This window comes from Rhinopithecus bieti, unplaced genomic scaffold (genome assembly GCF_001698545.2).
Source record: "Rhinopithecus bieti isolate Rb0 unplaced genomic scaffold, ASM169854v2 scaffold_15087, whole genome shotgun sequence".
NCBI lineage: Eukaryota > Metazoa > Chordata > Mammalia > Primates > Cercopithecidae > Rhinopithecus > Rhinopithecus bieti.
Genome location: NW_016808547.1, coordinates 1,543,994 through 1,558,821, shown reverse-complemented (window position 1 = coordinate 1,558,821; position 14,828 = coordinate 1,543,994). Strand labels below are relative to the sequence as shown.

General features: G+C 47.2%; 1 protein-coding gene across 2 annotated transcripts in view; it reads left to right on the top strand.

The window, feature by feature from the left end:
- CEMIP (cell migration inducing hyaluronidase 1) overlaps positions 1-14,828 on the top strand; it is a 172,571-nt gene that overhangs the window by 82,728 nt on the left and 75,015 nt on the right. Inside the window, exon 2 of one of the 2 annotated variants that reach the window (XM_017886831.1) lies at positions 11,781-11,890. In XM_017886831.1, the coding sequence (XP_017742320.1) occupies positions 11,797-11,890 (94 nt within the window). In that variant the 5' untranslated portion in view covers positions 11,781-11,796. Of the gene's footprint in view, positions 1-10,755; positions 11,891-14,828 lie in introns of those variants that run through there. The other variant, XM_017886830.1, reaches the window with a different exon arrangement.

Genomic DNA, 14,828 nt, shown 5'->3' with positions numbered 1-14,828 from the left:
AGAAGCCATCCTGTGCCATGCAGACTCAAAGTTGGGGCCAGAGGGACAGTCGGGAGAGGTTTAAGGTGGAGAGTGACCCAGCTACCCGAGTAGCATTCATCACCAGGTCCTAGGTGTGTTGAATGAACCTCTCTGTTAGCCTCCATAATACCGTGGGAGCTGGGTCACCTGGCTATGGAACATGTAACTGAGCATGGACTCTCCCTCTCCATGCAGATAAGATGGGCCACTTTCACTGTGAGGTAAGAGGCAGCTTCCAGGGCAGGCTGGGCTGGGGGAGAATCCCTCATGTCCCATGCACAAAGATAGCAGCAGGTGGATGAGGAGCAGGGGTGGAGATGGAGCTTAGCTAAACCCCCAGCAAGAGGCTGTGGCTGTGAAATCCCAGGATATTTGCAGCATGAGCTGGGACAGGATTTGTGTAGGCACCCGTAGGGAGTCCCAGAAATACCTAGAGGAATCATGCAAGAGGCCTGCCCTATAGGAATAAGTGAATCTCAGAGGTGATGGGTGACTATAGCCCGGGGCTGAGGGCAGGGAAAACTGGGACACTTGGCTTACCTTTTATAGTGGGCAGCACCCTCTCCAGAGAGTCCTGGGATTGGCGAGAGAGGCCAGGACCCTTCCTCGCTGCAGCCTCCAGTCACTCCAAACTGTAGGAGGGGAAGGCTGGCCTCGGACTTGGTGGGCCTGGGAGCACCTGTATCAGTAACAAGACTTCCCCTCTTGCTTTATGACGCTGGAAGACAAAACCAACTTTAACAGGGAAGATATTCTTTTTTTTTTTTTTACTCAATTGAGGGTAATGCTTAAATGACAAAAAAGAGTAATATATATTTTTTAAAATCTGCTTAATGTCTCCAATTTCTACTTCAAAATACACCCACCTGTTTTGATAGAGGGTGTTGGATAAAGAGCTGAAAGTTGCAGAGCTGGCAAATAGCCAAATTCATTTGGCAAACACATTCACTTAGTCCAATGCTGACTGGGCAGCCTCGGTGTGTCAAGCTACTGAACTAAGGTCTGTTGGGAAGGAAAAATGTGTTCACGGGGTACCTGCCCTCAAGGAGCCCGCAGCCCAGTGTGGAAAATGTTCAGGAACTCCGAAGACAGAATGAGATGAGTTTAAAGAAGGGTTTGATGAATATGATGTGGATGCAGAGGGAGAAGGAATTGATAGGAAATTTAGGTCCAGGAAGAACCCTCTAGGGGAGAAATTATTTTATTTTGTAATTGAAACAAATTATGCATTTCAAAAGCTTGAGCATGGCAGCTGGGAAGATGGTCGGGAAGAGAAAAAACACTGAAGTCAAGGAAGCAAACATCAGAATGGGGCAAGGCCTTTGGAGACCAGGAGGAAATTCATGGCACTAAGAATAGATCTGCTCCCTGGGTGCTGCATTTCCATCACCCTTTCTCCTCTTTCACAGCCCCTCGCCCAGCAGGTGTTGTGTTTTCATTCATGGAATCCCCCAGAAGGGTGGGAATGTAATACCAGGATGGGTAAACAAGGCCATATTTTATCTTTTAATGCCTCTCCTCTCCTGTCCCCTCCTCTGCCCTCTCCCCCCTTCTCTCCTCTCTTCTCACTTCCCCTCCCCTCTTTTGGGAGCTGTGCTTTGCTTGAATGTGAGAGACAAGCAAAGCCCCCTGGAATAAAACAATGAGCCAGGATGCAGCGCAAAAATGACCTCTTCTCATACCCTGGCCCTCTGAGGTAGCAGGAACCTCCCTTTATCTGCTCCTGAATTCTCTGCTGTTTCAGGACCTCAGGACTCTGGCTTGGTGCATCTGCCACACTTCACATAATCCAGGCAGAACTTTTGCCCAGAACCCAGTGAGGGACTCTCATTAGGTCATGTTTGGGTTTTTTCCCCCAGGTCATAAACATATTGCCCGACAGGGGTGAGTTTCCTGCATAAAGCCGTCTGTGACAAGCTTTCGAGAAAGCACCTCTTGTTTAGATGTAACACTCATCTGAAGACTCAGTTTTACCAATTTATTAGTGAAAAAGGCTACCCTAAAAGCCCACATAGTAAGCCAGGATGATGGTCAGCTGTGTCCATCACTGCCCGGGAGGCAGACCTGGGTAACGGCGACACACTGACCTTTATGGAGTCTTCATCAGGGCTAACCCATGTACCACACACATTGCATGCATCATCTAATCCCATCTAACAGACCTCTAAGACAGCTACTATTATTCCCCCATTTTACAACTGAGCAGACAGAGGCTTAGATTGTTGAGTAATTGGCCAACTACACATACAGCCCTTAAGTGGCAGGTCTGAGACTTAAATTTGGATCTATCTTGTGAGAAAGCCTGATACATTTACAAATATTTAGGAGGCTGACACTTAACTGATGGCTGACAAGTGTCTTTTTGGGATTTAATTAATACTCTGTAACTAACGGTTCTCAAACTTAAGCGCATATCAGAATCACCCAGAGGATTTGTTACGACAGCTTTCTGGGCTCCACCCTCAGATTTTTCTGAGTCACTCGGTCAGTAGGTCTGGAGTGGCACTGAGAATCTGTTTCTAACAGGTAGTGTGATGCTGCTGTTCAGGGAATACCACCATGAGAACTGTCGCTCTGAACTGAATTGTAGCTCTAGTGTGGACCTAACTACACCACTCTGAGTAGTGAGGCTCAGAGCTGTTCCACAGAAGTCTCTACAGTGATAAATGTGTCCTCAGCCTGTGATGTCCAATATAGTAGCCTCTAACCATATACAAGCTATGGAGCACTTGAAATGTACCTAGTGCAACTGAGGAACTACATTTTTTATTTTTATTTTTTATTTTTTTGAGACAGAGTCTCGCTCTGTCACCCAGGCTGGAGTGCAGTGGTGCAATCTTGACTCACTGCAAACTCCACCTGCCGGGTTCAAGCGATTCTCTTGCCTCAGCCTCCTGAGTAGCTGGGTCTACAGGCTTGCGCCACCACGCTCAGCTGTTTGTATTTTTAGTAGAGACGGGGTTTCACCATGCTGGCCAGGATGGTCTCTATCACTTGACCTCGTGACCCACCAGCCTTGGCCTCCCAAAGGGCTGGGATTAGAGGCGTGAGCCACCACCCCCAGCCAAGGAACTACATTTTAAATTTTATCTAATTATAATTAAATTTACATTTATATAGTCACATGTGATTCATGGCTACTGTACTGGACAGCATGCAGCTGTGTCCAACCCTTTGAACGTGAGGACTTTTTTGCTTATGTGTAATGGTGGATATCATGAAAATTATGCACAGCCTTTTTTTTTTTTTTAAGCTCATCAGCTACTGTTAGTGTATTTTATGTGTGGCCCAAGACAATTCTTCTTCCAATATGGCCCAGGAAAACCAAAAGTTTGGACACCCTGCCAGATTTATCATTGTGGCTAAATTATTTACTCTTACGTTTAATCTCAAGTGAGTAACTACAGATTGACTTTTCTTTAGGACATATCTGGTTTGCTGGGAGGGTCACGTGCATTATTTAGATTTCAGTGCCTGTTGCACAGGGGGATGGGACTGGGGGATCCTTAAGGGTGGGGATCTTACTTTCCTTTGCCCCCAGCACCAGCGCAGTGGCCGCCCATGGGGTAGCGATGTGAGCTGAATGAATAGGAGGATGTGAAATAGTTTCAGAGTTACCTTTCCCATCCCTCCCCCACAGCTGATTGGTGGGGTGAGGAGGGATTTGGACTTGATGGCACAGCAGGATCAAACGGGATTCACTCTGCCATGCTTGGGGATAGGGTGAGTCCGTGAAGGTGAATTTCTGTTATCACAGGGAACTGTAGCATCTCTCCTCTTTGGCTTTGTAGGTGGTTCCCTATTGGAAATTTCCCATATCAATGTGTTTTGGGGAAAAGACAATTCAAGACTCTTGGCTGGGCAGGTTGGCTTACGTCTGTAATCCCAGCAGTTTGGGAATCCAAGGTGGGTGGATCCCTTGAGGTCAGGAGTTCAAGATCAGCCTGACCAACATGGTGAAACCCAGTCTCTACTAAAAATACAAAAAAAAATTAGCTAGGCGTGGTCGTGGGCACCTATAATCCCAGCTACTAGGGAGGCTGAGGCAAAGAATTGCTTGAACCCGGGAGGCAGAGGTTGTAGTGAGCTGAGATGGCGCCACTGCACTCCAGCCTGGGTGACAGAGCGAGACTCCATCTCAAAAATAAATAAATAAAATAAGCCAGGTGTGGTGGCACATGCCTGTAATCCCAGCTACATAGGAGGCTGAGGCAGGAGAATGGCATGAACCTGGGAGGCATTTCCCATATCAATGTGTTTTGGGGAAAAGACAATTCAAGACTCTTGGCTGGGCAGGTTGGCTTACGTCTGTAATCCCAGCAGTTTGGGAATCCAAGGTGGGTGGATCCCTTGAGGGCAGGAGTTAAAGATCAGCCTGACCAACATGGTGAAACCCAGTCTCTACTAAAATACAAAAAAAAATTAGCTAGGCGTGGTCGTGGGCACCTATAATCCCAGCTACTAGGGAGGCTGAGGCAAAGAATTGCTTGAACCCGGGAGGCAGAGGTTGTAGTGAGCTGAGATGGCGCCACTGCACTCCAGCCTGGGTGACAGAGCGAGACTCCATCTCAAAATAAATAAATAAAATAAGCCAGGTGTGGTGGCACATGCCTGTAATCCCAGCTACATAGGAGGCTGAGGCAGGAGAATGGCATGAACCTGGGAGGCAGAGGTTGCAGTGAGCTGAGATCGTACCATTGCACTCCAGCCTGGGCAACAAGAGCAAAACTCTGTCTAAAAAAAAAGACTCTATGGGTACATAAATAAAAGGTACCCAAGGCATGTGTTTACTATCCAAATATTGCTTTGAAGTGTTGTCTCAATAGAAACAGTAGGAATAAATGGGCCTAGTCTTCCCTTCTCTCGCCCTTCCTCCCAAGCAAGCAGAGTGACCGAGATGACATGTGTCCCATAACTTGAGCTCAGACAGTAATTCCCCTATCAGATACTGGATCAGGTTTCCATTTAGCTGCTCCTAATCAACAGGAGCAATTCTCTTCTACTCTGTGGGCCTCAGTTTGCAAATCTGTAAAATGGGGAGGGTGGGGGTGAACTAGATCCTTGCTGCTTAAAGCATGGTCCACCAACCAGCAGCAACAGCCTCCCCTGGAAGCTTGTTAGAAACGCAGAATCAGACCCTACCCCAGACCTGCCCTATCAGAATCTGCATTTTAACAAGTCCCCTCCCTAACATTGATAGGCATAAGAAAGTGCGTGCTGGAATAGGTGTCTTATTTCAGCTCCTACCTTCTGTGAGCCTGAAGCTGAACTGCAAGTTGTTTTATTTTTAGGAATTAGAAGCACAGTTTCTGGAAGAGAGACCAGGCTTTGGAGGGCCTCTGGGGTTTTTGGTCTTTGCAGCGATGGGAGAGGTCTGGGCACGTGTGTTTTCAAAAAGTAAAAGTAACTCATGCCAGAGAAACATGTTTCTTGCAGCATCCTGGGATGCCCCAATCTGCAGAAGCAAAGGGTTTTCTAAGTGCTTCTCTCCAAGGATGCAGACTGGGGTGCCCTGTCCCTGGGGCCCCTGCACAGCAGCCCCACACATCCTGTCTCAGGAGACTGTGCTGATGGCAACCCCTCTGAGAAAGGGCTGGCAGGAAGGAGCTCAGGGCTGCTGGGAGTTCCCCAGGCTTGGAATTCTTCCTGTGTTTATCTGTGATCCAGAGGGGTGCTTGGATTGTTCTGTCTCCCACTTCTTTCTTCTCTCTAGGGATACTGTGTCAGGACCAGGTGACCAGAGAGATGCATTTCTCTGTCAGGAGAGAGCTGGGCCTGGGGAGGAACAAGTGGCAGACGGAGACAGTGGGGCGGGAGGTGGTGTTTGGCTGCCCCTTACCTGACCCAGGAGAGGAAGACAGGGCTCTTATCGGGCAATGTCAGAGAAGGGTTTCTGCATCACAATTTGTCAGGGAAGATTTCTGTCCTGTGGGAGCAAGATCTCTGAGCTCTGCTTTCCTGTTTCCATGATTTCTGGTGTCCACAAAGATAGACTTTTGGGTCCTTAGTCAGAAAAGAATCTTAGTGGACCCTGTGCAGGTGATCCAGTCCTCCAGGAGTCATGGCATGAATTTAAGAATCCATGAACATGTGACTAGGTCACAAAGGAAGGGGGAAATGTAAAAGCTTCCCTGACCACAAGAGAGCTGGAGGGAGATTCTTGCCCACCTTCCCCCAAGCTCACCCAGGCTTTATTTCAAGATCATTATTTTGTCTACCAGGGCAGAGAAATGGCTCAAATCAAGCATTTACTCTTCCAAGTAAACCTGGGTGAGAGATAAGCAGGGAGTGGTGTTATTGTTCCCATTTTATAGAATGTGGGTTCTGGAGCCAGACCACCTGGGTTCAAATTCTGACTAAGCCACCTACTAGTTCTGTGACCCTCGGCAGAACCTCAGCCCCGACTCCAGACCTACAGAATCAGAATCTGCATTTCTCAGCAAGACCTACAGAATCATAATCTGCATTTCTTAGCAAGTTTCCTGGGGAAACATAGGTGCACACTGAAGTTTGAGAAGTGCTGATTGTATAATCTCTCATATTCCTACCAGCGCCTATATTCTGAGATCCTGAGATTATGCTGCAAATGATTGAATCCTTAGAAGCACAACTTCTGGAGAAGAAAGGCAGGCTTTGAAATTTGTCATCTACTTCCTGTGTGACCTTGGGCAAGTTATATACTTTGTGCCTCAGTTTCCCCATCCATAAACTAGAGATAATAATGATACCCAGCTCAGAGTATTGCTTTGAGGTAGTAAATTAGTCAATATATGAAAAGTGCATAAAGCAGTGCCTTGCACCTAACAGGGCCCTGGTAGTGTTTGCTTCAATTATTACTGTTATTATGACAGATGAGAAACCTGTGAGCTTCAGAAAAGCTAGGTAATTTACTCAAGGATGCTGTATTAGTTTGCGAGGGCTGCCATAACAAAGTAGCATGGACTGGGTGAATTCAGCAGCAGAAATGTATTTGCTCACAGTTCTAGAGGCTAGAAGTCTGAGATCGAGGTGTCAGGAGGGTGGGTTTCTTCTGAAACCACCTCTCTCCTTGGCACGTAGGTGGCTGTCTTCTCCCTGTCTCTTTACATGGTCTCTCCTCTGTGTCTGCGTCCCAGTCTCCTCTTCCTATGAGGACACCGGTCATATTGGATTAGGACCCCACCCATATGACCTCATTTTACCTTAGTTACGTCTTTAAAGGTCCTGTCTCCAAATACAGTCACATTCTGAGGTATTGGGGGATAGCATTTCCACATATGAATTTGGGGAGTGCACAGTTCAGCCCGTAACAGATATATAACCATTAAGTGACATATAAGCATAAACAAAACTGTGCCCAAGAGAATTCACAAGGGTGTGGTTGATTCCAAAGCCTGCCACCTCTCAACAGGAGAAAAAGTGACCTATATTCTCATATGTCATTTTAAGGGAAGTGTTCAGAGTCATTAGGCTCAAGTAAAATATTTCCCTTGAACTTTGCTAAGTGAAGCAGTGACTGTCTAGATTGTGCTATCCTGTCAATGGTACCATCTCTTTATCTTCCTTTGCCTAAGAAGATAGCAGCTTGCCATTTGGGAGTGTAGTTCCTGGTGTACTTGCCTCTCTCTCCTCTTGCCAGTAAGATACTCGAGAGGCAGGATTCACATCCGATTCCTCTCTGTACCTCCCAAAACTCCTACTCCCGAGACCAGTGATATATATGAGTTGACATTTTTCAAGTTAGCAAATCTCAGTTGACCCTCACAACAATAACTCCTGGTTATCAGTAGTGTTATTCCCATGTTCACAATGATAAAGCACAGAGAGATTGAATGGGCTGCTGGAGGTCACACAGCTGATGAGAGCCAGGGTTGGAATTCAAACCCAGATTTTCAGGTCCCATCTCCCATCTCTTCTCTCATGCCACAGACTGTCCTTGATGCCAAGAGCCCTCATGGCTTGAGCACTGACCACGGGGCACAGTGCCTCTTTTGATTCTCACGTTGACCCTGGAATTTACAGTGCATCATCTCAGCGTTACAGACTTTTAAATGGGGTACAAGTGGCCAGATGGCACCCTCCATGTGAGCTGGGATTGAAGACTCTGGAGCCCCTGCTCTTGGCTACCCCACTGTCCTGCTAGTCACTGAGCTGAACCTTGCCTAGGTTGGCCTAAAGTAAGAATCACCTCATGCAGTGTGGGTAGGGATGGGGATGGCTGTCCCTCTGCTGTCTTATCTCAGGAACTTCCAGGTCACCCTGCAGGTCTCATCTCGCCTCCTGCCTCACAGCTTAAACTGGCCCTTCCTCTTACCTTCTGCTCCCTCTTCTTCAAATAATCCCTAGAAAAGATCCTAGCTTCCATAGCCTCTCTGGACAGCAGGAATCCTCATCCCCATAAGGTTGAGGATGCCATGGGAGTGCCATTGCTCTGCAGCCTCTCTGGAGGCTCCTGTAACACTTGGTTCCTCTTCCCCTGTCTCCCCTTGCTCTGCAGGTGACAAGCCCTGGACTCTGGTGCAGCTGGGGCTAGGGCTACCTGAAGGGAGAGCAGAGACTCAGGTGCCTGGTGAGCAATGGCAGTGAGGAGAAGCAGAGAGCGACGCCAGCAAGCAACGCCTCCTGCCCCTGCTTTTGCTCTTGTATCTCTTGACCCAGTGAGGCCCAGCAACCACGTGGACTGAGTAGCAGTTGGATCTGGGGGCAGACGAGCTTCTGGAAAATTTTAGCTTGTTATTGTGAAGACTTGTGGAGTATCCCAAAGTGCTGGCTTTCGGAAACGGGTGCCTGCATTTTCTTCTGCACAGGCTCTGCTGAAGGAGTTTGCTGCACCCTTGAAGGGACAGGCCAGCTCAGGTCCTCATGGCTCGATCTCTGAGCAGCCCTCTAACCCAGTGAGGACAGCGGTCAACCAGTCTCCAGCTCACAGCTTCCTGCAGAGACTTCCGGCATTGTTAGCTAACGTGCGCTCTTCTGAGGCCTTCAACAGCTGGGAACTGTTTCAAGACTATCTTGCCAGCTAAGAAGCGGAATCCCAGTTCTTGTTGCCAGAAAGCTTTTAATGGCCAATGGAGAATCCTGTCCTCCCTTGGTGAAAGAATTCCCAAGAGAAATTTGGGAATCTTTTAGGATTCACTTCAATAGAATGTTTCTCTGGACATGTGTCTTCAGGCACTGGAAGCCACTCAGGGGCAAGAAAGCACGGATGACCCCTTGCTCAGCAATGTGGGATTAGCCTCTTTGGGCAGGGCAATCTCTCTGCCCCCAGTGGCTTAGACAGCTGGCTCTGAGACATAGCAGAAGGTCTCACAAATGTTAGGAAAAGGGGGTTGAGCATTATTCCTCCATGTGGAATTATTTTTGCATTTATCCAGAAAGTGACTCTTTTTTGGTCTTTGAAATCACCTGTGATATAATTAGAAGACATCAGAGCTTCAATGTCCATGTCACCAACCTCCCCACTTGGTACCTGGGAAGTCTGAGGTCCACAGGAAGAAATGTCTTAATGAGGGTCACCCAACAAGTTAGAGCAGGAGGGATACCCCCACCCAGCCTACCTCCTATACCCTGCCGCCTCCAACCTTGCTGTCTGTCATCTTCCTTTACCAAGGAAGGGCTCTTCTGAAGCCATGATGATTTGGGGCCCTTTGGCAGCAGACAGCAAACTATTAATACCTTTGGTTTTTCTAAACTGGTGGAGATCTGAAACCAGGGTTCTGGCTTTTCTCTAAGGACCATAAAATGCTGCTATTCCTGGGGTCCCCTTCTTTCTATTACAAGGAGCATAAAATGGAGCACTCCTCTTCTGGGGGCCATGGGAAAGGAGCCATTCCCACATGCTGTGATGCGTGACTTCAGCAATCTGGCTGAAGCGACTAGAATGGGCCCTGTTGTTCTCCACAGAGCAGGCTTGGGTCAGGCAGGGTGGCTGTTAAGAGGACACGGCCAGCATTGATTCTGGGAGTATCGTTTCCTCCCTCCCCCAGCCTCCCAAGCACACCTGTGTGGGAGGTACCAGGCAGAGGGTCCAGTGTTCTCCTTTCAGACCCCTTGGCTGTCCCAACTCACTGAACTCGCACAAAGAGCTTCACTTTGAACCGAAAGGTCAGGAGTGATCAGATTTTTCACTGAGCTTGTTCAAAGGGAGGAGCCTGGGCTGGGTGAGATAGATTTTGGCCCTTTTCTCAGTGTGGGAGAGTATCTGTTTGTTCCTGGGCACTACAGTCATAGTCATAGGAGGAATTGGGGAGATGGCATAGAAGCTGCAGCTGGCCACCCCCAAAGCTCATCTATGTTCTCTGTGTGTGCTACAGAGGACTTGAACAAAGACATCTCTCCAAGTGATATTATAGCCTGAAAAGGAAATCTCACATCGTTTCCTTTATTAAGTTCCTGTCTTGAAGTTTACCTAAACAGATTCCCATAGTAAACTTCTACATGAGTAAAAGGGAAAAAAATAACAGTGGCTTAAATAAAATCAAAGTTTAATAAACTAGAAGTTTAATTCAGGCCAGAGATGGTGGCTTACACCTGTAATCCCAACACTTTTGGATCACTTGAGATCAGGAGTTTGAGACCAACCTGGCCAACATAGTGAAATGCTGTCTCTACTAAAAATACAGAAATTAGCCAGGTGTGGTGGTGCACGCTTGCAATCCCAGCTACTAGTGAGGCCGAGGCAAGAGAATTGCTTGAATCCAGGAGGTGGGGGTTGCAGTGAGCCGAGATCCTGCCACTACACTCTAGCCTGGGTGACAGAGCAAAACTCTGTCTTAATAAAATAAAATAAGATAGCTTAATTCTCTCTCAATAAAATGAGTCCATCATCTAGGGCTATTTTCATTCTACACAGGGTCGGGACCTAAGTTTTCTCTCTGCTTGCATTGGCATCCTCAGTGCATGCATGGCTGCTACTATATGGCCCAAGATAGCTGCTGAAAACCCAGCCATCATATCTTTCTTCCAGCTAGCAGGAAGGAGAAGGGAGAGAAGAAAGTCTCTCTGTCCTTCCTTCAAGGGAGTTTCCTGGAATTCAGACACTATACTTCTGCTATATTGGCCAGAGCTGAATTCCAAGGCCACAACTAATGCAAGGGAGACTAAGGAATGTAATCTTTATTCTAGGTAGCCATGTGGTCAGATAAAAACCAGGGATTCTGTTACTGAGGAAGGAGAAGAAAATGAATATTGGGGACAATTAGCTATCTTTGCCACATCTTCCTCCTAGATAGATAAGAAGAGGGTTTATAACATGCAGGCATCTATATTTATGTTTTCAATATTAATATCCAAGGCTGGATTAGAAGCATAGACTGATAATATAAAGGTTAGAAATCATCCAGTCCACACCCCCATTTTAAAGGTTAGAAAACTGAGATCCAGAGAGATTAAACAGATCATCTGAGATCACACAGCAAGTTGGTGGAATCTAATACCCAGCTCATGTTTAGTTGGAGTATTTTTGTTCTGCTCTGTTTCTTAACTTAAGAAAAAAGCTTCATTCTGGAGGGGAGGGAGTTTTGAGTGCCAAGGATGAAATTCCATCTATCATTCGGTCTCTGAGCTGCAGGACACAGGCAGGACAACGGTAGGGTTTTTATGCCCCAGTCTGCCCAGCCTTGAGTTGTGGCAGCCGGGGAAGCCACTGGTGAGGACGCTGCACTGGAGTGTGGGCTGGCTGGAGTGTGCACATTCTGGCACTGCCTGTCTCCGTGTCAGCCCTGTGTACTGATTCCAGCCTGCCAAGGCTGCATGTCTGACTCTGTGTGCTTCTCTTTCAGGGAGCACGCTGCCAGGATGGGAGCTGCTGGGAGGCAGGACTTCTCCTTCAAGGCTATGCTGACAATCAGCTGGCTTACTCTGACCTGCTTCCCTGGGGCCACATCCACAGGTGAGCACTGCAAACAGATGGACCTCTGTATCTCAGCATGGAAGGCACGGCCCCTCACTGGAGCAAGGCTGCTGTTGGGGGAGCCAGGAGAAGGAGCCATAGGAGTGGGTCAGGGTGCCTGGGCTTTGGCCCCACCTCACTAAACTCCTTGGTCCCCAACACGTTTCATCCTGGGCTTCATCATCCACAAAATGAAGGGATTGGACTAGAATCAGGGGTTGCAAACTCAGTGCCTACAGGAGCCAGGTACCTGATACAAATGAGTGAAGCTGACCAGGTAGGGAAACACTTTTCTCAGTTCTAGCCAATTGCTACTGTGGGAAGGTGGATCCCCTTTTGCAGGATCGGAATTTTTCAGAGAAACCAGAAATCTAGAGCTTTATGTAAAATCTCCCTAGTTTTTAAATGTTACCAATGAATTCAAAATGTAAAACCACTCTAGGAGGCTGAAAAAAAAAATAAAACCCCACATATCTGAGAGATATCTTTCCAACTCTGTCTGGACCACCTGGTCTCAATGCTCCCTTCCTGCTTTGGTATCTTAGGATCTGGGTACATTAAAGTACTTTTCAGCTGTGATGCTCTAAGCCAGGTTTAGATCTATTTTTCTATCTCAACATTGTCAACGTTTTCTTCAAGTGATTTTCAGTTAACATCTAGAAGTGTAAGGTAAGTTTCCCTGGGCTACAGGAAACACCGATCAGATCATCCAAACTTGGGACAGAAGACAGTGAGAGACAGGGACAATTTTAAATTTCAGATGGGGTTTAGTGCTGCAATATTATAATCACCATTGATTACTCTTTTATTAATGCTATTTTTATGTCCATTGAGTTGGATGCTTTTCTGTAAGAATAAAGAACCTTACATCAAATTTATATTTTGTTTTTCTCTACCCATTGATAGAAGAAAATAATTAATAACTAGTGAAATTCCTTCACTGTGATTTCTTGAAGAATCTTTCTGATCCTTAGGGGACATAGCAAGTAGCTTTTTTTTTTTTTTTCTTTGAGACAGGGTCTCACTCTGTTGCCTAAGCTGGAATGCAGTGATATGATCACGGTTCACTGCAACCTCTACCTCCTGGGCTCAAAAGATGCTCTCATCTCAGCCTCCCTAGTAGCTGGGACCACAGATGCACACCACTATGCCTGACTATTTTTAGAAGTTTTTAGTAGAGACAGTCCCACTATGTTGTCCAGGCTAGTCTCGAACTCCTAGGCTCAAGGGATCCTCCAGCCTCGGTTTCCCAATGTGCTGAGATTACAGGTGTGAGCCACCATGCCCAGCCAGTAGTCCTTATTTTAACTTTCCAGGCAATAACTGGCTATATTACCTGAATTCATTCATTTATCCTTCTTTCATTTATTGAATTAACAAACACAGAGTGAGCATTGACTCTGTGCCAGGAACTGGGCTTGGATTTATCTTTTAGGGTGACTTACCCTAAAGGTGATCCACCTTGGAGAGGTGCCCTCAGGTACTTCCTTTGATTATTTCTTCCCACATCCTGGCACCTCTCTTGCTGTTTGCATATCAGCCATGTGGAAAGGGGCTGAGCCTCTGGTTCCCTCTGGCCTGTGCTTTTCTCTGATGTCAGAGGGATGTAGAAGCCAACCCTTGCTATTCATGCTCCAAGTAGGTCGGGCTTGCATTCCCTCTCAATCCAGCTTCTAGTGGCCTCTCCTGGGAAAGTGAGGGTGGTTGCCATGGTGATAGTTCAGCGAAAGCCCTGACCCTCTTTAGACACTTTCTGATTCATACAAATGAAAAGCCACTAACACTGGCCTTCACTGAGAGGAAAATGTCCAGCTCCAAAAAGGGAGTGTCCATTCAAGGCCAATCTTGCACCTGCTGTGCTTTAGCGGTGGTGTCAGAGCTTCTGGAGAGCTGGGATGTGTGGTCACACAGGTCAGACTGACCAATTTCAAATCCAGATGCAAAGTCTATGCAAACTCCTGCACTTGGAGAGTGAAAAGGACAGTCAGGATTGTCCTGGCAGATGTGGACTACAAAGCTGCAAGGTTTTGTCCAGTGGAGTTGCAATGGCTCCTTCCAGCATACTCATGGCTCCTTGCCTGGACCACTGGGATCCTCAGTTGGCCACATATGTTCACCACATGGCTGGGAATTCATCACCTTGGAGCCTGACACTCTTGTCCAGGACCTGATGGAAGGCAGCCCAGGGCCTCTGACTGGCCTCTACTGGAAGCCAGCCAAGCACCTGACCCTGTCTGGAGATAAAACCAGCAGCGGGTTTCGCAGCCCAGCCCTCAAGACCATCCTTGGCTGCTCAGTATCACTGCAGAGAGCCCACCCCACTGCTGGCAACTCTGCTTTTACATTAAAATGGAAAGTCCACTGATGAGCAAACCCACGTCTTCCCAAATTTTTTCCTTTTGTTGCCACTGCTTGAGCCCCTTGATATTTACAATAGCTAGAAGAGCTACTTTGGTGAAACTCTAAAAAATGTGAAATTCTTTTCTTAATGAAAGAGATCCAAAGCCTGTGCTAGGGCTAACAGCAAGGCAGAGGGAGCCTAGTGGAGGGTTGTTATGGGGCTGGAAGTGGGGATGAGGATGAGATCCAGGCAGTGGACACTGAGTGCCTACACTCCACTTTGGAGAGAATACAAGGGCCAGTAGCTGTCTTTGGATGGGCAAAAAGGACAACTCAGTGTGGGTGTGGGGTCTGTATCTGGTGCTGCTGAGTGCAGATGAGGGGGGAACTTCCTTCGAGTTTTCCTTGACATAGATAAGTATGGGACAGACACTCTTACTCTGGAGATAGCTGAATAAAAATCAAGGAACATTTAGAACTGACATGCCAGTAATTGCATTGTATTACTCTGTTTTCATGCTGCTGATAAAGACATACCCGAGGCTGGGTAATTTATAAAGAGAAAGAGGTTTAATGGACTCACAGTACCACATGAGTG